We start from the raw sequence: 24420 nt of genomic DNA, 5'->3' as shown, positions 1-24420 counted from the left end.
AGCAGGTGGTCACGGGGCTGCCATGTGCCTCCATGTGATGTCCCCCTGTCCCTGTACTCACCGAGCACCTCCAGCTCGTAGTGCAGGCGGTCCTGTCCCGCGGCGTTGGCCGCCTCGCAGGTGTACCTGCCCCTGTCCTCATGCTGCACCGCCTGCAGCTGCAGCACCCGGCCCCCTGCAGCACAGGCCAGGGCACAGGGAACGCTCTGGGGGATTTTCCTCCCAGCCTCGCCCTGCTCAGACCCCCAACAGCCCCCCTGATCTCCCACAGGATCCTGCGTGTGCTGGCAGGAACAATGGGATGGGATCCAAGCTCTGCCCTGCTATGGATGCTGCAGAAACACCCCCCAGACCCCAGAGCGGGGTTCACACCCATCACCCATTACCTTGCAGCATCAGCACCCCCGGGCCAGGGGCCAGGGGCTCCCCATCCTTGTACCAGGTGAGCTGGGGCGGTGGGACAGCGTTGGTGTCACAGTAGAGCGCGGYGGGCTGCCCGAGCACGGCCTGGCGGTGCTCTGTCACCTCCCCATCCCGRTCCTCCTCCCGGTAGAAGATCTCGAGAGCTTCCTTGGGGCTGSTCTGCTGCTGGAAGATGGGGGGCACTGCGGGGACAGGCTGTGGTCAGCTGTGGGGAGCAGGACAGGGACCCCAGGTGTGATCACAGCCCTSACCGGGGTTGAGGGGATGCTCTTTTCCAGCAAGCATAAACTTTCCTCTTGCTCACCCTTCCCTGCTCGCACAGGTGACCCCTGCTCTTGCTGAGACACCCTCTGSGTGCTGAATTTCCACCCAGAGCTCACCTTGGACGTGCACAATGAAGTCCCTGTCATCTTCCCCCACAGCATTGGTGGCCACGCAGGTGTAGTGCCCCGAATCCCCCACATCGGCCGGGTGGATCTGAAGCACCTGCCCCTCRCTGAGGATCTGGAGATGCTCTGAGCTCGCCAGGAGCTGCAGGGAACAAACAGATGGGCAGGAGGAGAATTAATCCAGGAGTGGGGCAGAGCCCAGCCAGCCATATAAAGGGTTTTTTTCCCCACCCCATCCATCTGGGATGGTCCCCAAACCCTCTCTGGTCACAGCAGGACCTCACCTGCTTGTCCTTGTACCAGCGGATGGTYGGCTCGGGCACTGCCCACGTCTCACACTCCAGCACCACTGTGCTATTTACTCGGGTTTTCACCTCTTTCACGGCGAATTCCCCCAAAGGATCATCTCTGGCAATCCAAGGAGGAACTAGAGGGGAAAGAAAAGGGAGAAAAATGGGGCAAAAGGGGATAAAAAGGAGCAAAAGGGAGAGAAAGGGGGCAAGAGGGGACAAAAGGGAGAAAAAGGGGACAAAAGGGAGCAAAAGGGGGAAAAAGGGGGCAAAAGGGAGCAAAAGGGAGCAAAGGGGAGCAAAAAGGGGAGCAAAAAGGGGAGCAAAAAGGGGAGCAAAAGGGAGCAAAAGGGGGCAAAAGGGGATAAAAGGGGGCAAAAGGGTAGATCACTGGTGAGATCACTGCAGGAATTGGGAAGGGCACGGGGAGCTCCCTCACCCAGGACCTTCACAGCGTAGTTCTTCACAGCCTCGCCRTCCTCGCTGGCCACCACGCAGCTGTAGGTGCCCGTGTCCTCCTCCTGGGCGTTGAGGATCTGCAGCCCGTGGCCACCTGGGCAAAGGGGGTCTGCTGAGAGGGTCTCTGCTCAGAGCCACAGCTCTCTGTCCCCAGGCAGCACCTGAAGGCATCTCAAGGGAYCTGCTGAGCACTGCAAGGCTCGAGGGGGTCTAATGCTCTCCTAGAGCCCAGCCCAGCACTGAGGAGGCTCTAATTTCCATCAGAGGATGCAGCACTTGGAAAAAACAGCATCCAGCTGATGCCTGAGCCCTCAGACCCTGCAGGATGATGACTTCTCACCATCCCACCGTGCTGGACCCCAGCCAGACTGAGAAAAGACCCCGCTCCCACTCCCCAAGGCACACCACAGCCATGCAGAGCCAGCAGCACAGTACCAGGGAGCAGGAGGACATTTCGGGATGCTTTGAGAGGAAGCTCATCCTTGAGCCAGGTGATGCTGGGGGCTGGGTACGGCGGAGCCTCGCACACCAGGGAGATGGGGTTGTTGATGATCACTGTCACCTCTTCTGYGGGGGCATCGTCTCCAGCAAAGGCAGGGCTGGCTGCAGAGACGTGGTTGGGTGGCAGAGCACCTGCTTTGGCTTCCCAGGATTTCATCCCCCCACCAGGAAGCAGGATCAAAGTTCAGGGTGTTAAATTAGACACAGCCTGTGCCAGCTTCAGACTCTGCCCACAAGCACAAGTGACACAAGACACATTCCCACTTCCCACAAGCCACCATCAGAGATGGATCCTGCACTAGATGAGCATTTTTTTGTTCGCCCAAGAGGTCTCACGAGGCCTTTAGGACAGGTTCATGCCACGCTTTGGCTGCAGGGCTCAGGGATCCTCCCCACCCACTTTTGGCAAGCGATTAAAACCCTTCAAATCTCAGGCAGGCAATTAAAACCCTTTAAATCTGCTCAGGACTGAGACTGTGCCTCCATCCCAAGGCATTTCATACCCAAAACATCCAGCAGGTAGTGCTTGGTCTGATTGCCCCCAGAGCTGGAGGCCACRCAGGAATATCGACCGGAATCAGCCAGGGAGGCCTGGGGGATGTGGAACAAGGAGCCATCAGGGGAGATGGAGAAGGTGCCAGGGAGAGGGTGGTTGTCCTTCAGCCAGGTGATTTTAGGTTGTGGGTTGCCTGTGAGGGGTGGAAAGCGGGTTTTGGCCTTTGTGTGAAGTTTTTCCGTGTGTGAGCACAGCCTGGCTGGGGTCACTGTCTGTCAGAGSTTTTCTGGAAAGCAGGGATATCAGCCCAAATCAGAAATGTCATGGTCTGGATCAGGGCTTTTAGAGGCTGCTGGATGAGCCAGAGAGAAGAAAGAGAACTGTCCTGAGTGGGAGGTGATTAATTACTCCCATCACTAAAGGAAAAACGAGATTAGAGGAATTTCAGCTCCATTTGGGACAGATTGGATCTTACATTGTGGAACAGGCTCCCCCCCCACCAGCGCTTCCCGGACAGCACAACTGCARAGCCAGGAACCATCCCAAAAAACCTCTGCAGACAATTTCAGCTGTTTCTGTGTCTGACTGGAGCTTGATCTGTTTTCTTCACACCCCAAAGTGAGCCCCAGGTGTGCCCCTGAGCCCCCACTCAATGCTCACCTGAAGCCAGGCAGGACCAGGTGACAGGGTGACCCTCGGGCACTTTGAAGGTGTCTTCTTCATCTGCCCTCTCRATGTGGGGAGGAACTGGGAACACAAGGCCCCAGAGACCTCAGCAGCTGGCCAGCTTGGCCTCTGAGCTCACATCCTCCAGCACACCCAGAATGTCCAGCCTGAACTCATGTCTGCTCCTGCGAGGGTGGAGCTCTGAAACCCCACCAGGAATCCTGCAGCAGACAGAAGAGCCCTCCTTACCCAGGATCTCCACGTAGAAATGCCTCCTGGCCTCCCCAGCTGCGTTGCTGACCAGGCAGGAGTAGTGACCACCATCCTGGGCTCGTGCACCGGTCAGCCTCAGCAGCCAACCCCCTGGAAACACAGAACAGAGAGCCTCAAGGGCTGATCCAGGTACCAGCACATCCCAGCAGTGCTCCTGCGGGGCTGGAGCTCCACCATCAGCTGGAACTGCTCAGTGATGGGACAAAACATGTTCCAAAACGCCCATCTGTCCCAGCACCCAACCTCTGACCTGAAAGCACGTGTGTGTGCTCGCTGGGGGTGATGGGAGAGCCATCCCAGAACCAGGTGACAGCGGGCTGGGGAACGCCAGTGGCCTCACAGGTCAGTGTCAGGGATCCTTGCAGGGCAACGCTGACATTGGTCATCAGTTCTGACCCTCGAATGAACTCTGGAGGAACTGAGGATGCAGAAGGGGATGGAAATCCATTGGCAAAGCCAGGACATTGAAGGGACAAAGCAAAGAGGGGAAAACTGGGTGAACTGGGCTTTTCCCACCTTCCTGCTTTGTAGRGCTTTAGGGCACGAACCCCAAAGGACCATCAGCATCCCCTGGAGACGGCGATTTTGAAGGGGTTGTGGGACARGTGACCCACAGCATGTGCCACCTACCTGCACGCCTGAGCTCACAGGGGTCACACCGAGCTGGCCACACGGCCTGAGCCACCTCAGACATTTTATAGCTCAGGTGACCTTGACCCATGAGGCTTCCCCAACCTCGGGGGTAATAAGAGGGCTTGATATGAGATGATCTGCTGTGATGGCCATGGAAAGAAACTCCCACCTGATRGACCCAGCTCTGCAGCTGTTCCTGGGTCAGAACCTGCTGACCCAAGAGCTGCTGTGTGCTGGACTGTCCAGCATCTCCCCCACATCAGGTTTTTCCACATCACCACCCTCTGGCATCTCCACYCCTCAGCCCCATCCCACGTCCTTACCATGCACCACAACATCAAAGTCCCTCTGCTCCTGCCCCTCTGTGCTGGCCACCAGGCAGGTGTAGTGTCCTGCATGGGCCAGCTCTGCCCTGGGGATGTGCAGCCGCCTCCCTTGTTCCGTGAGCAGGAGCCCGTCCCCACCGGCCACGGGCTGCGCGTCCTTCAGCCACGTCACCCAGGGTGGGGGTGTCCCCATGGCCTCGCACTCCAGGACTGTCTCACCACCCTCGATGACAGAAACCTTCCTCAGGGTGTTGCTGCTGCCCTGGGCCCTTGGCAGCGCTGTGGGCAGAGGGACAGGGTGGAAGGGATGTGCACAAGCAGAGGGGCAAAGCTGGCCCTGGTGGCAGCATCACTTCCAAAGCATCCAAGGCACCGGACAATGGCTTTTGGTCCCAGCCAGACCTTGCCCTGAGAGGGGTCAYAACACCCAGCCTCACAGGTTTTTGGGCYCCYGAGCTCACCGTGCACCTCCAGGTGMTRCTCCTTGCTGCTGCTGCCGGCGGCGTTGCTGCACTCGCAGGTGTACGTCCCCTCGTCCGCCAGCTGTACCTGCTCCATGTACAGCAYATTCCCTCCTGGGGACACCAGCTTCGGGCTCCCTGGCTGGGTGGAGAGAGGCTCACCTGTCCAGGGAAAGGGACAGCAGCTTCCCCTCAAGCTCCCAGCAGGACCAATTCCCACAAGAAGGTGAATATTGCTCAGCAAAATGCGCTCCTTGCTCCAAGGAGAACATTGGGGTCAGCATGTGTGGGGAGAATGAGGCTGAGGAACAGGGCCCTACCGTCCTTCCACCAGCTCAGGGTGGGCAGGGGGATCCCGTGGCACTCGCAGGCCAGCTGGACAGACTGTCCCTCCAGCACGGACACAGCCTCGGGCTCGGCTGAGGAGAAGGACGGAGGCACTGCAGGGACAAGAGGAGCCACACGTTGGTGGCAYCAGACAAGAGGAGAAGGGCAGCTCCTCACCAGAGCTCCACCCTGCTGGATGAACCCCACCTGCAGCTTTGCTGGGTGCCACAAAAACACCAGTGACATCCCCCTGCCCTGGCTGCATGTGGAAGCAATGATCTCATCTCTCCAGCCAAGCGAGGGAGGCTTTTAACTGCACGTGGCCAAGAGCAGAGGATGACCAAGCATCCCACAAACAGGCCAAGGTCAGGCTGGCCAGACACAGCCCTGCTCACTGGGAATGTGACCCAACTCTTTCCATTATCRGATGCTCTTCTCAGTTCCTCATAAATACAGCTGGCTGGAAAATGGTAACTCCTTCCCATGAGGGATATCAGTTTGAAGAAGAAAAACCCCAACACCCAGAAACCCTTGAAAAACAAAAACAGCAGAACCCAAACAATGCACCCGAGCCAGCACGGCAGACGTGCAAACATTTCCCTGGGAAGGGATTTCAGGAACAAGCCCAGACCAGCAGAACTGGATCCTCTCCACCCCCTGGCCACCTGCCTGCAGCACTTCCACCAACTGGCCCAGAGCATCCCTGAGAAAAGCCAGACCCTGGCTCAGCCCCTGGCACTGGGGATGTGCTGAGTGGTCTGGGAAGCTGCAGGGAGGCTTGGATCAGGTGGGAAAAAGTGACCAGTGTCCATCTTGGGAGCAGCCCAGGAATCAGCACTGACATCCCCCAGGGGGCAGAGAAATGTCACCAGGCACACAGGGGGCAAGAGGGACAGAGTGAGTACAAGGCACTGTAGTGGGCACCTGGAAACAGCCATCCATGGGGCCATGGCTTTCCAGGACGTTATTTGGGATGAACATTATTTCCAGGACGTTATTTGGGATGAACATTATTTCCAGGACATTATTTGGGATGAACATTATTTCCAGGACATTATTTGGGACGATTGCATGATTGGAATTGCAAATGAATATTTGGGGACAGGGGCTCTGCCAAAACCATCATCCAGGGATGTGTCCTGAGGGCTGGGACAGCCCCACTGGACCCACAATCACATGAGATATTCCAGTGAGGGGAAGCCCCCATCTCTCACTCACCAGTGACCTGCAGGCTGTACCAGAGCTCGGCCACACCGGCCACRCTGGAGGCCACGCAGCGATAGCCACCGGCATCGGACAGCCGGACCCGCGGGATGTGCAGGCGCTTCCCATCCCCGGACAGGGTCAGCCCTGCTCCGGCCGAGAGCTGCTCGTGCCCCTTGTACCAGGCGATGTCTGGAGGGAGGCAGGGAGATGAGATAAACCCCTCAGGCAGGGAAAACAGCAGGGATCCATGAGGGAGAGCTGAGGGATGAGGGATGAGGGATGAGGGATGAGGGATGAGGGATGAGGGATGAGGGACCAGACCGGCTCACCGGGAGCGGGCAGCCCCGAGGCCAGGCAATCCAGCGAGGCCGTGCCGTTCTCCGGGATGGCCAAATCCACCGCGCTGGGCTCGATGTTCGGGGGCACTGCAATCAGCACTCACCATCACCATGGGCTCTGCGTGCCCCGGGCTGCTGCAGCTCCCCCGGGCTCCCTCCCGGGCTCACAGCGGCTCTCGGCACGCACCGAGTCCTGGCAGAGCAGCAGCCGGGGGACACAGCTCGGGAGGGGATCACATCGCCAAATGCTGCCCCCGCTGCTCCCCGAGCCACCCAGCGGGTTTGTTCCCTGCCCCAGTAGACATTCCCCCTCCCCAGGCAGGAATCTCTGCTCCCTGCCCGGTTTCTCACCTGGCACCGTCAGAGTCTCCTCCTGTTGGTGGAGGGCAAAGGGGGCTGKGGGGGAACCTCCACCAGGAAACCCCAGTCAGGAATTTCCTGTGGTGCCAGCGGCTGTCAGCTCTCAGCCTCATCAACAAAGGACAAGATCCCAAGGGATCAAGCCAGTGACCCTACACCTACCAAAAATCCAGGCCAGGAGCACCCAACCTTTGCCCAGCCACGTTCATCCCGACACATGGGATGGGTGGTGGCTCTCACCCCAAACACTGTGCTCACCGTGCACCGAAACCTGCACCTCTGCCTGGGCCAGCCCTGCCTGGCTGCTGCCCTGGCAGACGTAGAGCCCTTCATGCCCAAGCCCCACTCGAGTGAGCAGCAGAGTGCCACCATCCTCAGACACCACCACACCATCCTGCTCGTCCAGTGGGTGCCCATCCTTCAGCCACCTGCAGGGAAGGGACAGGCAGTGAGACCTTGGAGTGTCCTGACCACCCCCACCCCATTCCTGCACACCAGAGGGGTGAAACATGGGGTGCTGGCATCAAGCACTGTCCCCTTGTCACCTGGAAYGGGGCAGGCACTGCCCAGGTTGTTGAGAAAAGAAACAAGGAGGAGGAATGGATGGCTCCCCACCAACCCATGCTGGGAGCACAGGCATCACTCACTGAATTTGGGGTGCAGGGGTGCCCATGGCATGGCAGTCAATCCTCAGGGAGCTGTTGGCCACAGCTGCCAGGTGCCTTTCCCCATCGCCAATCCACAGCTGGGGAGGAGCTGCGGGGACAGGGGACCTCAGGCTGGGACACCCTCAGAGCCTGGCACAGGGATGGGGAGCAGCTGAGGGTTTGGGGGGTACAGGAGTGCAGTGGGGCCCGGGGGAGGGTTCTTTGGGAGGGCTCTGTGAACCTTGGACGTGCAGGCTGTAGCTGAGTGAGGCGTTCCCCGCGGCGTTGGTGGCCGTGCAGGTGTACAGCCCGGTGTCGGTCACCTGGGGCTCGGCCACATGCAGGGACCCCGAAGGGAGGACACTGAACCTTGAGGACAGGGAACAGAAAATGAGGGAGCAACAGTGGTGTCATCCTTCACTTGCCCCTGGGCAGGAGCTGAGCGCTGAGAGCTTCCCATCACCTCGGGACAGCCAAGACAAGGTCACCAGGGCCACCTCCCGCTCACAGAGGGTGGCAGAGGGGTGAATGCCCTTTGCTCAGCCCCTGCATGACCCCAACACGTGAGCCCAGGGAATGGAGGAGGGTTGGGGTCCCACAGAGCACAGTCCCTGCAGCTGGAGCTGGCCACTCGCTCSTTCCCAGCCTCATCTGTGCTCCACAGACATAACATCACCCCAGSCCACGGCTGCAGGCTCCTCCTCGGGTGCTGCCATCAATCACCCAGCCTGGACAAGCCAGATGAGATGTGGGGAGCAGCACAGCTCGGCCAGAAGCAGCCATGGCCAAGCAGACAAGGACAACACCCCCAAGCAAAGCAAACCCAAGATTCCTKCCTGCTTCCCCAGCCCAAACAATCCTCAGGTACAGGGAAAAAAGGGCTTCACCCCAAGATYGGGGCCCATGGCTTCAGCCCCGTGCTGGAAGGGAATCCCTGATGTGCTGAGAAAGCTCTGGAAGGCCAAGACCCCAGATAACCTGGRGAATGGTTGGATATGTGTTTATCTTCTCCCATCAAATCACATTAAATGGCTCTCATGGCTGCCATCAGCTTCAACAAATGGATTTGTCCCTCCAGAAGTCACTTGCTGTGACAGATCTGGCCTAAACCCCCCATCCCAGAGCAGACAAAGCCACTGCTGGGCTGGGAGCTGTGTTTGTGCCAAACTTTGTTCCAAGAGGCATCAAAGCCCTGGTCCAACACTTCCCACAGGGATCCACCATCCCCAGGCACTCCTTGACCCTGTGACAGCACCAAGGCAGGAATGTGCACCAAGGCAGCAGGGTGAGGAGCTGCTCCAGAGCTGCCTTTCCTTCCCAACCCCAGCCCTGTGTCCAGGGCARGCACGAGCAGGGCTGGAGGCAGCTGCTCCATCCCAGCAGATTTTGGATGAGGGAGAAAAGCCTGGTGCTGTCCAAGGAGAGCAGAGCTAATGCTGGAATGCTCATCTGCACTGGGAGTGACCGTGTGATGCCAGGGATGGCCCTCACATGTCCCTGCCAAGCGGCTGAGCCCCTTCAGCACCCTAACATCCCTCTGAGGAGACACCAAACCCCAGCAGATGGTGGCCCCAGCACCCACTGCCCTCCTTACCTCGTGCTGGCGAGGGGCAGGGGCTGGGAMTCGCGGCTCCACACCACCAGGGGAGGGGGATGTCCCTGAACCTCGCAGGGCAGGGTGGTGTCCTGCCCCAGCACGRCCACCATGGGGACAGAGCCCGATGCCTCTGATCCGTTCACGYTGATCCTGGGCTTTGCTGCGTGGASAGGRAGCASAGCTGGGGCAGGGACACTGAATTTGGGGTGCAGGGGTGCCCACGTGCCCCCCACAGCCCTCATCACTTCTCTTCCCATCCTGCAAACCCATCTGGCACCGGGATAGGTGCTCCAAGGGAGCCAGGAGTGTTCCCAGGTCACGCTGTGCCCTCTGGAGCAGTCCTGGGCACTCACTGCTGATGGAGAGCTGCATCTCCCGGCTGGAGAATCCTGCCGCGTTGGTGGCTGTGCAGAAGTAGGTGCCAGTGTCCTCAGGGGAGGATGAGGGGATCAGGAGGGTCCCATCGGGGTCCAGGTGATAATGTGGGCTGGGTGAAATGGGCTCTGTGTCCTGCAGAGGAAAGGGAAGGGAGGAAGGCAGAGATTCTCCCACGAGCTGAGCACCCCAAAGGCAGGAGGAGGGCTCTGGCCCCATCAGAGCGAGGCATGACTGCTCCCAGCTCCCCAGGGCAGCCACAGCCACACYGGAGAGCTACACCCCAATAAACACCTCACCCTGCCCCGAGGTGACCCCATCCTGCTGGCAGCGGGGTCTGCCCGTCCCTGTCACCCACCTTTGCCCAGGTGACAGCAGGACGGGGCACACCGGTGGCATTGCACTGCAAGGTGACAGCCGCTCCCTCGGGGGCGGTGACGAGAACGGGGCCAGGCTCAATGCTGGGAGGAACTGGGGAGGAAGAGAARCCCCTCATCCTGCATGGCCAGGGCCACGTCCATGCAGAGAGCAAGGCACAGAGAGCCTGTCCCTGGTCACTGCAGGGACACCCAGCTCCGTGTCACTCACCGTGGATGAGCAGGGACACGTCCTGCCTGTGCGAGCCCAGGGCGTTGGTCACCTCACAGGTGAATGTCCCCGCGTCCCCCGGCAGTGCCTGCTCCACGTGCAGGCTGCCGTCAGCCCGGATGGAGTAGCGCTCACCTGGGGCTACCTGGGCATGGGCAGAGAGCAGAGATCAGGACAGATGGACAGTCAGACATCCCTGTGACTTTGGGCACATCCAGAAATGGATCCCTGAACCACGGGAACATCCTGATGTGGAGATAAACCCATCCTGCCCTCTCGACACAAATGCTCCCTTGGGTTATTCCACCAGCAACTTTGGCCCCAGAGGTCGGGGTGCCCATCCTGCAGTGAAGYCCCACCCCAGGATCGGTGTCCATCCACCCACCCACCCTCCCAGCAGGCACGGGGGTCTCACCGTGTGCCCATCCTTCAGCCAGCGGCGGGTGGGGAGCGGGGTCCCAGCCAGGACCACGCAGGGCAGTGACACGGGCTGGCCTGGGAGCACTCGGACCACGGGGGATGCCAGAGCTATCTCTGGGGCTGCTTGGAAGGGAAAGGGAAGCAGCTTTAATCAGGGACAAACTGGCCAGGAACACRAGGAGAATGGATCTAGATCACCTTTTTTCCAAGGTCCAGATCCTGGCTCCACATGAGCCAGCTCTGATCTTTCACTTCCCCAGGAATCTGGGGAAATTTGCTGCGGTTTGGGTCCGTGTCAGCACATTAACCCAAAGAGGGCTTGGAGGGGCATTGCCCAAACCCTGCCCTGGGATGGCTGAGCATTCACCGTGACCCTGCTGCTCGGCTCTGCCCTCACCGACCACCAGCACAGCCAGGATCAATTCACCAAGCAAGGAACAGAAACACCAACCCTGCCCGCTGACCGTGAGCTTGACCTCTGCCTGGATCTTCCCAAACTCATTCTGGGCTTCACAGATGTAGATGGCTTGGTCATCCAGCGAGGCACCTGGAGCACCGTGGGGCGAATCCTGAGCCTGTTTGGGCTGGAGATCCCCCAGCAAGCCCCAGAACGGGTGACACCACGTCCCCTGCGCCACCGCCACCGCTGATGGGGGCTTGGAGCTGTGACAGCACAGCTAAGCTTGCACAAGTTAAAAATACAAATAAATGCGTGCACACTGAGCWCTTACTGTCGATGAGGAGCTGGGCAGACTCCAGCTGGCTGGAAACACCCCGTRGTGCCTGCCAGCCCACCAGGGGCTTCCCGTCCTGCCGTGCCCAGGTGACCTGGGGCAGGGGAGATCCCTCCACGTGGCACAGCAGGCTCACTCTCTCCCCAGCCTTGACCTCCACRTCACCCAGGGGCTCGGGAAAGTGGGGGGCAGCTGGAGGAAAGAGCAGGGAAAAGGGGCTCAGGCAAGTGCAGCATCCTGGCTTCCCCACAGGGGAAGGGATGGGGCTGCTRAACCCRAGATCCAGGTGCCCTGGCAAGTTAYGAGTCTGACTGAAAGCATTTGGTGCTTTTCCAAAGCTGTCAACAGTTTCCATCCCTTCCAGTTGCACTCATCACCCCCTGGCTCAGCAAAATCCCTTGCACTTTTCCACCTTTAACTGCTCTAAACCCTGCTGCCCTCAACACAGAGCCTCCCCTCTCCCTCCTCATGCAGTTTCATCCCTTCTGCCTCCCCCTGGATTTTCAGACACACAAAAGTCAGCCCTAGTTTTGCCTAATCCCACTGATCGCACTTTGCATCCCCAGTTGTGTCCCAAACCATCATGTCCCCATGCAATAACAACTGCTGTGTCTTTTGCTGAGCCTCCTGCATCTTCCCCAAGCTCAGAAATCCCGSCAGGCTTGTGCCTGTTCGTGCCAAGCACCAACACCTCCCTGAGAGAACCCCGGCAGGCTTGGAAAGCAGCAAGTGGGATCTGAGCCAGGCAGGAACAGGCTCGAGATCCCAGAGGGAGCCAGGAGGAGGGCAGGGACTCACAGCCCACGTGCAGCTCGGTGCTGTCGAAGGCGATGCCATCCTCGCCCAGCGCCTCGCAGCCGTAGCGCCCCGAGTCCTCCTCCCGCACCGCCTGCAGCCGCAGCACCGCCCGCCGTGTGCCCGCCGGGAACGTGGCCATCGCCTGCTCCCCTGCCCCAGACCCCCATCAGCACCTCGTCCGTGCCTCTGGGGGTCCCTCCTGGTGAGTGATGTCCCCGCGGGGCAGTGGAGGGGCTCAGGGAGTTGTCCCGGGCTCACCTTTGTACCACGCGATRTGGGGTGGCGGTGCCCCCGAAACCCAGCACTCCAGGGTCACATCTTCTCCCACCAGCGCCTTCAGGCTGGGTGTCACTGCCAGGATGGCAGGAGGCTCTGTGCCATGAGGAGAGATGGATTTGGTCACTCCTTGCCTTGCTGGGATCGGGGCCATCCAGCCTGAGGGCACCCCGGAGCCCTGGGAGCTGTACCAGTGAACTCCAGGGTGATGGTTCGCTCAGCCCAGCCCAGCGTGCTGCCAGCATAGCAGCTGTAATTCCCTGCATCCTCTGGGACAGCAGACCTGATGTGCAGGGTGCCCTCAGCATCCCTGAAAACCCTGCAGCAAACGGGAGAGAAAGGGGGGAATGAGCCCTGTGAAAACAGGGACGATGGAAAATGTGTTGATATCAATGAGCAGGCTCCAGGCCATGCTGGGCACACGGTGGATGTGGGTCAGCACTGAGAGACAGCTGCTGCAGGGAAGGACTTTGCTTTGAACCAGGAAAAAGCACTGAGAATTGGGCTTTTTCATCTCAAAAGTCCAAAAGCCTTCCCCAAATTGAACTCCTGCACTCACAGCCTGACACGGGCAGGAGTTGAAAGGGAAAAAGCAGAAGAAATTAAGGGGAAGTACAAGGAGTATTTTGAGAACCGAGCTCACACCAGGTGTGCAAAGTGGGGACGGTGACCTGGATAAGGCAGGATGGCTTAAAAATAAACACAGGAAATTAGGGCCAGCAGCATGGGCTGGGACACTGCAATGCCTCCCTCCCTCAGCCTGCACATCCCTGCAAGGGGAGCACCGCCCCTGGGACAGGCAGGATGGATGTTCCTGGGTTCCCAGGGGTTACCTCTCGTCCTGCTGCAGTGTCCAGCCCCAGCGTTTCCAGCTGCTGTGGGGCGGGGGGTGGCCCCCGGCCGTGCAGTTGAGCCGCAGCTCCTGGCCCCTGCTGAACCGCTGCGGGCTGGCGTCCACCCTSACCCACGGCGCCTCTGTGCGGGGTTGGAGCAGGGCTCAGCCCCCRAGTGCCATTCACCCTCTGCCCACAGGGCAAAATATCCCCCARACACACAGGGAACAAGCCTACCCTGGACGAAGAGCCAGAGGGAGGCGGTGGCGGTGCCGTGGGCGCTCCGTGCCACGCACTCGTACGATCCCCCGTCCCCCGGCCGCACCCGGCGGATCTCCAGAGAGCCGTTCTGCAGCAGCCTCGTCCGGCCATCCCCGGGCTGTGCCGCCCTCCCATCCCAGCTCCAGGTCAGGTTGTGGGGCACATCCCCCAGCACCTCGCAGGACATGACCACGTCTTGGCCCGGAGAGGCTGTGATGTTGCCCGGGGCGATGAGACGCGGGGGTGGCTCTGCAAACAGGGGGTGCCGGGGTGAAAGGAGCCCGTGCCCCCCACAAACACGGGAAGGGCTCCGAGGCTCGGCACAGACAGCCCCCACCTGAGACAGAGACGTAGGCACGAGCCCGTGACACTCCGACCTTGCTGGTGGCCGTGCACTCGTAAAACCCTTCGTCACTCTTGGACACTGAAGGGATCAGCCAGCTGATGTTGCCTGAAATCCTGCAAAAAGGGAGAGATGAAAATGTGGATCACTCCTAACCTGGGACTGCCATGCCACCATCCTAACCCTACTCCCTGGTGCATTTTTTCATCTGAGTCAGGATAAAGGGTGCATCACCACTCGCTGCAGGCATGTCCCTTGGAGTTTTCCTTTTGGGATGCTCAGAACCTGCAGGCACCCAGCCAGCACATGGCATCAGTGGGGGTATTGGGCTCCTCTTGGGGCTCACTGGGACACACCAGAGGCTCACCTGAAGAGCTGCTCCTCCCTGAGCTTCACCCTGGCACGGCTGAGCTGCAGGCGGAAAGGAACCTCACTCTGCGCAGAGCAGGAGATGAGCTGCGGCTCACGGCTGTAAGCCTGGATCTTGCTGGAGATGTTCACTTTGGGTAGGCCTGGAAGGAGTTGGGGTCACGCACACATCAACACCCCAGGGAAGCTCACTGGGAGCTGCACTGGGAAGGATGACCGAGGAGAAAACAAAGCAGAAGCAGCGCTGGAGCCTCTGGTCCCTGCTCAGCACCTGCGGGTTCCACTCACCCGGGACCACGCTGGTGTAGGTGACCCCGGAGAGGCGGTGCAGGGGGTGGCCCTGGGCATCTTCACCCTTCACYTTCAGCAGAAAATCCCCCGGGGGGACCCAGAGCGGCGATCCCACCCAGAGCTGCGGGGCGGAGGCGTTGGAGAGGGGCAGCGAGAGCAGGACGTGGCCCGAGGTGTTGAAGAGCTCCATCTCCCGCAGGCGCCCGGGCGGCCTCAGCCCGGAGCAGTTCACCAGCACCGAGATGGGCAGACCTGCAAATTGGGCAGGGAAGGGAAAACCAGCCACATTCCCGGCTGCAAAACGCTGCAGCGCTCAGCCGGCCCCGGGCAGCACCGCCCTCACCCTGCACCGGCCGCTCTCCGGGCTCGCTGGTGTCAAATTCCGGCTCCGTGGAGAAGSTGGCTTGAAAATTCACATTGCTGATGCCCGTGATCCTCAGCGAGTGGCGGCCGCTGCTSCGGGTCTGGAAGCAGATGGAGAGGCTGAGGCAGGGCCAGGGAGAGGAGATGGRGAGGGAGGAGTGGCAGCTGACCCCTTCCAGGCTGCTCACACACCCTGTGCCCGGCTGGAGATGGATGGGGAAAGCCCAGAGCTGGGAAAGCCTGGCAAGCTAAATATCTATCAGGGAAAAGGCCACCAGCCTACCATGACCAGCCATGTCCCGGGCTCGTGGGGCTCCAGGGCCACCACCATGGCYGAGTTGGGGATGCTGAGCAGCTCCTTCAGACCTCGGCCTTTCTCCAGCACCTTTCCTGTAACGGGAAGTGAATACCATGGATGGGCAAACCAGGCTCATCCCCTGGTCCCTGCAGTGGCCAGGATCCCCCTTCCTCAGGACCCAGGATGGTGCAGAGCCCACCAGAGCTCACAGCCAGGGCCAAAGGGAAAACCCTCCTAAACCCAGGGCCAAAGGGAAAACCCTCCTAAAGCCAGGGCCAAAGGGAAAACCCTCCTAAAGCCAGGGCCGAAGGGAAAACCCTCCTAAAGCCAGGGCCAAAGGGAAAACCCTCCTAAAGCCAGGGCCGAAGGGAAAACCCTCCTAAAGCCTGGGCCAAAGGGAAAGCCCTCTTAAAACCAGGGCCAAAGGGAAAACCCTCCTAAAGCCAGAGTCAAAGCCAGCCCGGGAGGGGAGCAAGGAGTTGTGTCTGTTTTTTGCTGATGGCTTTGCAGCTCATCACCTTTTCCTTTGAGTTTTCAAGGCTGGCTTTAGGGAATCCCTTCCTGCTTGTCCTGACCCGAGGTCTCTTTGGGACACAAAGCATCGTTCCCCCATTGCTGTCCCTCTCCCCTGGGCTCGTACCTGCCGGATCCCGGACCTTGATCCCCGGGCCAGGGCCACTCAGGGAGATGGTGACCTCTTTCAGGCTGGGGTCGAAGGGCACCAGCCACGTGTGCTCCCCRCCATCCTCATGGTCCGTGGACAGCAGGTGGACCTTGGAAGCCTGGATGGCCTCTTCCACCCATTTCAGCACCTGGAGGCCGGGGAGGATTGATCCGATCTGATCTGATCTCCCCTCACCAACAGGCACACCGGGGCAGATTTCCCCACTCACCTCTGTCACCTGCTGCTTGTCCAGGTGGAAGATCTGCCCGGAGCTGGTGGCAGCAATGCGCTCGTACACGCGGTACCCGGGGTGGCTCCTGTCCCCGCAGTCCCCCGTCAGCACAAACACCACCTGCCACAGCAACGGCCCCGTGACACCCCGAACGGACACGGGAGGGACACAGCGGCATCCCCCGGCATCTCRGTACATCAAATCAACTCGGGGGATGCAAAATTCCCCCAGTGCAGGGTTTTTTTTGGTGCTGCTGCAGCATCCCCCGAGCCCCGCGGGCAGCGCTGGCCCGGGGTGCTCACCTGGCTCTGCTTGTGCTGCAGCAGCCGCAGCAGCTCCTCCTGCTGCTCGTAGTCCTTGGCCCGAGCGTCCGAGAAGACGTAGACGAAGGAGCCGGGGTGGGAGATCTCCACGGCCGCCCTGATGGCTCCCACGCTCATCTCCGGGCAGTCCCCCCCGCCCTGGGGCACAGCGGGGCACAAGGACCCAGATCAGCTCAGGATCCCACCCCGGAGGTGCCCACGGGGAGGAACAACCCCATTTTACTGGAGTCAGGCTGGATGGAACTGCAGGGACACTCAGGATCACACAGATGGGGCCCTGACTTGTTAACAAYGATAATTAAACCACCCATTTGGGGATCCGTGCTCACAGAAGTCACTGGATTCCCACAAATGCCTTTAGTGGGCACATYTGTGCCCAGCCATCCCAGGGAAGCCTCCTGGCACAGTGAGAACCAGCTCCCACTTTCCCAGGGCCTGGCACCCCAAAGGGCTGGGAAACCATTTGCAGGAGCAGCGTTGCCAAAACAGCTGCATCCGAAGGGAAACGCCACAGGGATTTAGCAATTCATGGGAGGCAGGGCAAGAGTGGGGATGGATAAAGCAGGATTAAGCTCCCAGGGAGCATTTCGGCTGGCAGAAAACAAGATGAAATAATTAAAAAAAAAAAAAAAAAAAAAACAAACAAAAAAAAAAAAACCCACAAAATAAACAAATTAAAAACTCAATTATCAAGCAGTGCTTCTAGAGGTTTTGGTTCCATGGAGAGTCTGAGCAAACTCTCCGGGGAACAATATCTCAAGATACTGTTGAGATCTTTGGGACAAGAGCTGTGGACTGGGAATTCTCTGCCCTGTTMCAGGAGCACAGCATCAGCATTGCCCATCCTCTCCATCCCCACCCCATGAGCAGCCCCTGCCAGTYTGGCTCAGCCTGAACCCCACCACACTCCTGGGGGTGCAGGGATTGCTCCTGGAACCCCCCAGGCCTGGCACAGCACCGTGGGGCTGAGGTGCCTACCTGCACATGGAGCTCCCGCAGGCGCTGCTGGAAGAGCTGCGGATCCGTGGTGAGGGTGACAGGTCCCACCTCTGCAAGCACAGGGACACCCCCAGCTCAGCCCCCCAGCTCACCACCTTTGGGGTCACCCACAACGCCATGCTCCCCATACCCTCCCTGGCTCAAACACTGTGAGACTCAGCTCCAGCATCTGCCCTGGATTGGCACTGCACAATAAGAGGGTTTGGGCAGAGCAGCCCCCGTGCCCACACCGTGACAGCTCGGGCTGTTCCTATCACCMAGGAATTTCTCCCGACACACTGGGTGGTCCCAGCCCGGGTGAGCTSCAAACCCAGCGCCCTTTTCTGCTGGGGGAGCAAAGCAATGCAGGAATCCATTCACTGCCCCTGCTTCCCTTCCCTATCTGCCTCCAACCGTTTTCAACTCACTGCTTTGCTGAAAATAAAGCTTGGGTCCCGCTCTCCTTSTAGGAGGCCGGAGCTCTTTTGGGGAACACCTGCCTTTTATGGGTGTGCACAAAAAGAAGACAAAGATAGGGACAGAAAGAAATTATTCTGGTATCACAAAACCTCTTAACAAGTGGTGCTTTTATTGAGATGACCTGGCAGCACGTTGCGGGTTTGTACAGAAATTCCCCCGTGATTGCTCCGGGGAGGTTAGAACAGGACAGAAGGGGAAGAAAGGGTCAGCACCCCTGGGATTAACAGGGTGGAAACAGCCCCAGCCCTACTCCCGGTTCTTGAGGTGCCCATCACGGTGGCCACCAGGGCATTGAAATCAGGAAGAAGGGACAGTGAGGTGCACGCTTCACCCCAGACCCAGCGGGAAGGGCACCCACAGCCCTGTCCCCGGCAGGACACGTGTCCTCCCCCATCCCAGACGTACCTGGGTCGTGGAAGGGCACCAGGGCGTAGTTGCTGATGGGTTTGGTGCTCCTGCTGAGCGTCCTCTCCAGGATGCGCGAGGCGCCGTCCATCACCTGCACCAGGTCATCGTACATGGACCCGGTGACATCGAACACAAAGGCGAGAGTGGCCCAGCCTGGGGGGCTCTCGGCCAGCCCGGGGGCCAGCAGCATGCAGAGACCCACAAACACCCCTCCGTGGGGTGGCATGGCGGGGGAGGTGCCCCTCGTGTCCTTGTCCTGCCCTTCCGCAGTGTCCCCGGGCAGTGTCCCCACGCCAGGAAGGGACGCGCTGTGCGAGGGGCCACACGCGGCGGGGACAGAGCGGGGACCCCGGGCTGGGAACGCCCAGCCCTCCGCAGCTGCGGACCTGCTCCTCCAGCGCTCAACTTCTGGGAGGGAGGAGGGAGGGCGGGAGGAAAAACCGGACTTTTGGAGCCAGCGACGCGGCGGGGAGGKGGGTGGGAGCTGGAGCGAGCCGGGATGGAGATACGGGGATTGGGAAGCGGATCCTGCAGGGATTGTCAGAAACGCTGCCCAGGCCCCCTCCCCAGCCCCCCGGGGCTCTGCTGGGGGGAGCAGGGGGTTAGGGGAGGACATGGGGGTCAYAGCTGAGCACCTGTGGGGAAGCCCTGCCAAACCCCAGCGGGGGCAGAGACAGCTGCGAAAGGGACCCCGAGGAAACGAATTCCCCCTCTGCTGGGCAAAGGGCCCCGGAATGGGGGTCTGCAAGGGGGCTTGGGGGTCGGGGGGCTCTGTGAGGGGCTCGGGTGAGCTCACCCACGCAGCCACCCCACGGACAGGGAGCAAACAGGCACGGAAAGCACAGAGCAAGCGGGAGCCAGGAATGGGCCGGGCCAGGCAGCCCTTGGCCGGGCCAGGCAGCCCTTGGCCGGGAGCGTTTGTTTGCTGGCTGCCCTGGAAGCCGCGCTGAGCTCACGGCTGCTCCGCAGGGATGCTCTGCTCTCGCTCAACTCCCCCGCAGCAGCACCCGGGAGCAGCCACGGCCAAGAGCCGGCTCCAGGTGAAGCTGTGAGCCCAGGGCTGAGCACCTCCTGCACCCCCAGAGCTGGTGCTCACACTCACAGGGGCTGGGGGAGCTCGGAGATMACCCCACACAGGACAGTGGGACCATCGTGTGCTCTCCTTTATCACTACAAGTGACAGTAGGACAGTGTCACCTCTGTCCCTGGCCCTGTCCCCCTCCTGTCCCATAACCAGGGTTCCACTCCCCCAGGCTTTGCACTCCCAACCCCACAGAGCTGAGGGGAATCTCCCACCCCACAGTGCCACAAAACCTCCCTTAGAGCATCCCCAGTCACCAACCCGCATCCCAGTTCCATCCCGCACCCTGGCAGGGAGCACCAGCACTGCTGGCACAGACAAACCCCAACAGCTCCTCATCACCACATTAATCCCAGCCCATCCTTCCCACCCTCACCAGTGCTCCCAGTCCCGGGAACACTGGTACTAGCTGGGTTTTGAACCCTCCCTTGCTGGGGGTTAAGGCACAGCCTCGGGGTAACCCCCGTGGTTTGGAGCCTGTCCCTGTCCCTTCCCACTCCATGGCAAAGGGGAGAAATCCCCGGGAGCTCCCACCCTGCGCTGGCACAAAGCACCTCTGGACACAGCCCCCTGCGCAAACACAGCCCCCTTGTTCGGACCATTAGGGCATCCCCTCCGGCCTCGCGAAAATAATTAGTCAGCCTCGTTAGGAGAGCAAACAAAACGGAGATGGGCTGGCAGGGAGGCCTCGCAGCGCTCCTTTCCGGAAGAGTTGGCAGCGCAGAATGGCCAACGCGACCCCGCTGCACGTGAAAAGCGCGGTCCGGGCTGTGCGCCTCCCGTGAGCCCCGCCAGGGCCGGGGGGGCTGCTCAGGGGTCCGGGCAGTGGGACACAATGATGGAATATTCATTCCTCTGCAGCCACCGTGTGCCACAAGTGACCCGGCGGCTCCCAGCCCGCTGCAGGGACCAGGGGGCTCGGTGGGCACAAGGCTGTGCCTTCATTGTGACGGGAAAAGGGGATGGAGGGGCCTGGCAGAGGGAAAGCTGTGTCTGTGTAAAAGGAGGAGGGAAGAGCGGTGAAGGGTCCCTGGGATGAGGCCTGACAGCTCAGCGGCAGTGTGGGCACAGTGCTTGACCGACTGCCGGCCCACAGAGCCCAGAGCATCCCTCCTTACAGCTGGGCTGGTGCCACCACAGCCCCGTGCTCGGGCCACCGTGTGGTCACACTGCCCAGCCCAGCTCCTGACCCTGCTGGGCACCAGAGCACCCCTGGGAGTGACCACAACCCCCCACCCCAGCACATCACAGACCACAGCTGCTTCCTTACTGTCATTAAGCTTTTATTTCCACTGTCACAGAGTTCCTGGGTTTTGTTTTTTGTTTTTTTTTTTTTTTTTTATTAAACTGTTTCATTTGCTTGGTTTGCTCTTGGATTCATCTCAAGACAAGGCAGCGGGGCATGCAAGCCGAGACACCGGCACGGACGCACACACAGGATTCATCTTCACTGACAAGGCTCTCGCTGGAGCTGCTGCTTCCACCCCGGGGCGGGGTCCCCACCCCTGGGACAGGGCTCCCACCCCTGGGACAGGGCACCCACCCCTGGGACAAGGCACCCACCCCTGGGACAAGGCACCCACCCCTGGGACAGGGCACCCAGCCCAGGGACAGGGCTCCCAGCCCAGGACAAGGCACTCAGCCCAGGGCTGGCGGCCACTGGAGCAGAGAGAGAAGGGAAGGACAATTTTCCTGCAGTGCCACGGGAACAGTCAGGGCTGATGTGTGACCCCAAAACTGCTGCACCCCAAACTGTGCACTGAGATCGGGGCTGTCAGCGCCCTCCTTTGTCCCCAGCCAGACCCCTCCCCTCCAGTGCTCTTGGGAAGGACAGGTAACAGATGCTCTCAGTAAATGCCCCAAATCYCCTCCTTTGATTGGGGTCAGTGATCTGGCTGTGTGTCACTGTGCATCTCCTCCCCTCTGACCCACCCCAACCCCAAAAACATGGGAAGGGGGCAGCTCTGCCACTGATTCCAGCTGCCCCCCTGCCATGCCTGGCCCTGCTCAGTGCCAGCCCTGCTCCAGGAGGGGCTCAGACCCCGATCCCAAATCCCATTCCACTCTCTGGGCACTGAGGAGCTGGGATTCCCACAGCCTCAGGCTCCCCATCCAMCAGGAATGGGGTGTCCTGGTGGCACCCACTTCTGTGAAGGAGGGTGAGATGCAGCAGGTACCCACCCCAAATAGGGTCTGGGGTCCCCCATGAGCAAACACCCCCCTCCACCAACCCAGCGGAGAGCGCTCCAGGAACCGGCCTGATCTCGTTATAAATTACATTAATTAACAGCCTGCCCCAGAGGAAAAACCCTTCACTTCTCTCTCTCTCTTGGGTCCTGGTTTGTGCCGTGAGGAGAGCGCGGGGGGAATCTGCCCCCAGAGCTTTCTCCCACGTTCTCACTCCCGGGGGAAGCAGCTCAGCCCAGCCCAGCCCCAGAGCTCGAGGAAAGACAGATACAAAGCAGCAACAGTCAGCACACAGACAGAAAAATGAACAGAAAGGAAAGTACAGACATGGCATTTAATGGGGCAACACCGACAGGGACAGATGACAGGGGGGACATGCCACAGTCACCGGGGCTGGGCCCTCACCTCTGCCTGTGCTCGGGGTCCCTTCCCATGGCCAGAGCTTTGTTGGACAGGCACCAGGAACCCGAGTAGAACAGAGACAGACAGGGCCATTTCATCACCAGCAGGTGTAGAACAGGTTGGAATTCATAGAGCAGGTTGGAATTCATGGCTGGCTGGTGTAAATTCCACCCCAGCATTCCCRGTGTTCCACACGTGCCCGGCGCTCGCTGGGTCCGGTGGCCGCAGTCCTGAGCCGTGTCCAGYGCTCGTGCTTGCCAGGCCACAGCCACCAAAMCGCTTTGCAGAGGGGGGTRGCTCACCCCGGCCRCTTCACTGATRGGGAAACTGAGGCACGAGGAGGTTAAGGCCAACATTTCCAAGCACGAGATGCTCCAAGCCTTATTTTCAGTGGTACCRAGGCGCTGCAGATCCTGGTGGTGTTCAGGAGGAATTGGGGCCCTYGGTGCTCCCCAAAAGGGAGACTCAAAGCATCCAAGCTCAGGTCCCAAATCTGCAGCCAGGGGGGAACATTGGGRTCAAAATGCTTTGCTCAGGGACACTCAGAATGTCAGGAGCCCTGGCAGGGCTGACTCCCAGGGGAGACATCTGCGAGCATTGATGGAGATCAACCCTTGACAGGTCCTCCAAAAATTAAAAGCTTTCCAGGGGAGACGTGTCAGAGCAAATGAGGTTTGGCTTTGCCTGGGAACTCTGTCAAACGTGGCAGGGCCCATCATTCATCAGCAGAGCGATTACAGCAGTGTCACATTCATTGGGGACATCAGTTGGCACCGGGGAGGGACCAGGCTGGCACATGAGCATTCAACGAGTTGGAGGCACTGCAAAAACCTACCCCAGAGAGTTTCATTTGGCCACAGAGCAACAAGGAAAAGGGGGCTCCACGGGAGGGAGTGAGGTTACACCCTCCAGGACCCCCCCACAATGAAACACGGGCACCCTCGGGGCAGGAACTGCAGAAGAGGCAGAAATATTGCACGTGGACGTGAGGTCAGTCTCCTTGGGGAYGGGGAAAGGTGGTTCTTTATGGGCATCGAGAAGTACCACAAGCACAAAATCCCAAAAGTGGGGAGTGGGGCTGCACGGTGATGAACCAGCAGCCCTTGCTGGGTCTGTCCCTGCCATGCTGGGAGAATTCAGGAAATGTCTCCTGCCTCGTGAGGCACCTGTCAGACTGTCCTGCACATCCAGATGTCACTTCCCACTGCCATGGGGACAATCCTCTGGCTATGGGGAGAAAGATGCTGCCACCATCAGCTGGAGCAGCGGTGGAAGGGCAAGCCCCAGGGTGGCCTCAGGGGTCCCAGAGGGTTCCTGCCCTTTGCTCCTGAGGAAATGCTCATCTCCCCTTCCCCAGGGCAGGGCCGAGGCAGACAGAAACAGAGCTGAGGCACCATCCACACGATGCTCACTCCCAGCAGAGATGCCCACGGTGTGGGTGCTGGGGGGCCGAGCTGGGGGCACATCCCAGAGGGGTGGTGGGTGTTTTTGGAGCGTGCAGAGCCCGTGCAGACCACGCTCATGACTGGGGGTAGCCCCCAGCGTCCCCAGCTGTGCATTCCCAGCTCTTTGCCTCCTCCGAGGCGGCTCCGCTTGGGGCCATGCCTTGGGTTCACAGCAAAACCTCCCTGCAGGAGGGAGGGGACAAGGGGACACCCTGAGCYGTGCACAGCCCAGCCTGGCACTGCCCTGTCACCTTGTCCCAGCTGGGATGGRGGACCGGGCAAGACAGAGCAAGGCTCCCCCTCTGCTCTGCCCACAGGACAATCCACAGCCACCACAAACACCTCTCCACTCTTGGCAAAGCAGAAAAGAGCAAAGGAATCTGCTCAAAAGCAAAACCCAGCTCTGGGCTCTATTAATACTTTTTCATGCAGTGAGAAAATGAATTAAAAAAAAAGGAAATGGGGACGGTTCTGGTGGCCAGCGGTTTCCTCGCCCTGCCCGACTCAGGGATGGAGCTCGGTGTGCTCAGAGTCTGGGCTGAGTGAGCCCTCACTGAGCTGCCACAGGGCAGGGTGAACAGAAAAATGCAGGGAGCAYGGGAACGAGAAGAGGAAAAGAAGCTACAGCATCCCCTCCAAACAGCAGCCAGCCCACGGAGCTTGGGATTCGAGGGGTGGGAGGAGAGGGGGGAAGGCAGATTTTTGGCTTCATTGTTATTGCAGGCTCCCGGGTCCCCGCAATAGTGTACGAGCATGTAAACCTTACAAATCCTCACCTGGGTGGGTGGACACACACACGAGAGACGAAACACAGCAGCAACATTTACAACAAATAAATAAGGATATCGATCGTCGAGATAGGCATATAAAAAAAAAAAA

General features: G+C 59.9%; 1 protein-coding gene across 1 annotated transcript in view; it reads right to left on the bottom strand.

The window, feature by feature from the left end:
• Positions 1–18652, bottom strand: part of HMCN2 (hemicentin 2) — a 32148-nt gene extending 13496 nt beyond the window's left edge. The window contains exons 1-40 of the mRNA XM_057380078.1: positions 18424–18652; positions 17539–17609; positions 16540–16698; positions 16235–16357; positions 15982–16153; positions 15327–15433; positions 15024–15144; positions 14678–14932; positions 14388–14532; positions 14015–14136; positions 13654–13926; positions 13417–13558; positions 12775–12902; positions 12566–12679; positions 12308–12457; positions 11507–11701; positions 11227–11322; positions 10771–10895; positions 10356–10500; positions 10126–10238; positions 9746–9902; positions 9390–9552; positions 8037–8164; positions 7796–7904; positions 7407–7576; positions 6780–6875; positions 6463–6639; positions 5238–5357; positions 4918–5079; positions 4454–4735; positions 3748–3915; positions 3474–3587; positions 3219–3305; positions 2566–2751; positions 1997–2164; positions 1542–1655; positions 1097–1239; positions 804–954; positions 387–605; positions 62–175 (exon numbers count right to left, since the gene is read on the bottom strand). Coding sequence (XP_057236061.1) covers positions 62–175; positions 387–605; positions 804–954; positions 1097–1239; positions 1542–1655; positions 1997–2164; positions 2566–2751; positions 3219–3305; positions 3474–3587; positions 3748–3915; positions 4454–4735; positions 4918–5079; positions 5238–5357; positions 6463–6639; positions 6780–6875; positions 7407–7576; positions 7796–7904; positions 8037–8164; positions 9390–9552; positions 9746–9902; positions 10126–10238; positions 10356–10500; positions 10771–10895; positions 11227–11322; positions 11507–11701; positions 12308–12457; positions 12566–12679; positions 12775–12902; positions 13417–13558; positions 13654–13926; positions 14015–14136; positions 14388–14532; positions 14678–14932; positions 15024–15144; positions 15327–15433; positions 15982–16153; positions 16235–16357; positions 16540–16698; positions 17539–17609; positions 18424–18652 — 6013 coding nt within the window. The remainder of the gene's footprint in view (positions 1–61; positions 176–386; positions 606–803; positions 955–1096; positions 1240–1541; positions 1656–1996; positions 2165–2565; positions 2752–3218; positions 3306–3473; positions 3588–3747; positions 3916–4453; positions 4736–4917; positions 5080–5237; positions 5358–6462; positions 6640–6779; positions 6876–7406; positions 7577–7795; positions 7905–8036; positions 8165–9389; positions 9553–9745; positions 9903–10125; positions 10239–10355; positions 10501–10770; positions 10896–11226; positions 11323–11506; positions 11702–12307; positions 12458–12565; positions 12680–12774; positions 12903–13416; positions 13559–13653; positions 13927–14014; positions 14137–14387; positions 14533–14677; positions 14933–15023; positions 15145–15326; positions 15434–15981; positions 16154–16234; positions 16358–16539; positions 16699–17538; positions 17610–18423) is intronic.
• Positions 18653–24420: the final 5768 nt, after the last annotated feature.

This window comes from Malurus melanocephalus, unplaced genomic scaffold (assembly GCF_030028575.1).
Source record: "Malurus melanocephalus ecotype Western Australia unplaced genomic scaffold, MMel_1.1 scaffold_435, whole genome shotgun sequence".
Classification (NCBI taxonomy): domain Eukaryota; kingdom Metazoa; phylum Chordata; class Aves; order Passeriformes; family Maluridae; genus Malurus; species Malurus melanocephalus.
The sequence above is the reverse complement of the archived record's forward strand: the minus strand, read 5'-3'. Positions and strand labels throughout refer to the sequence as shown.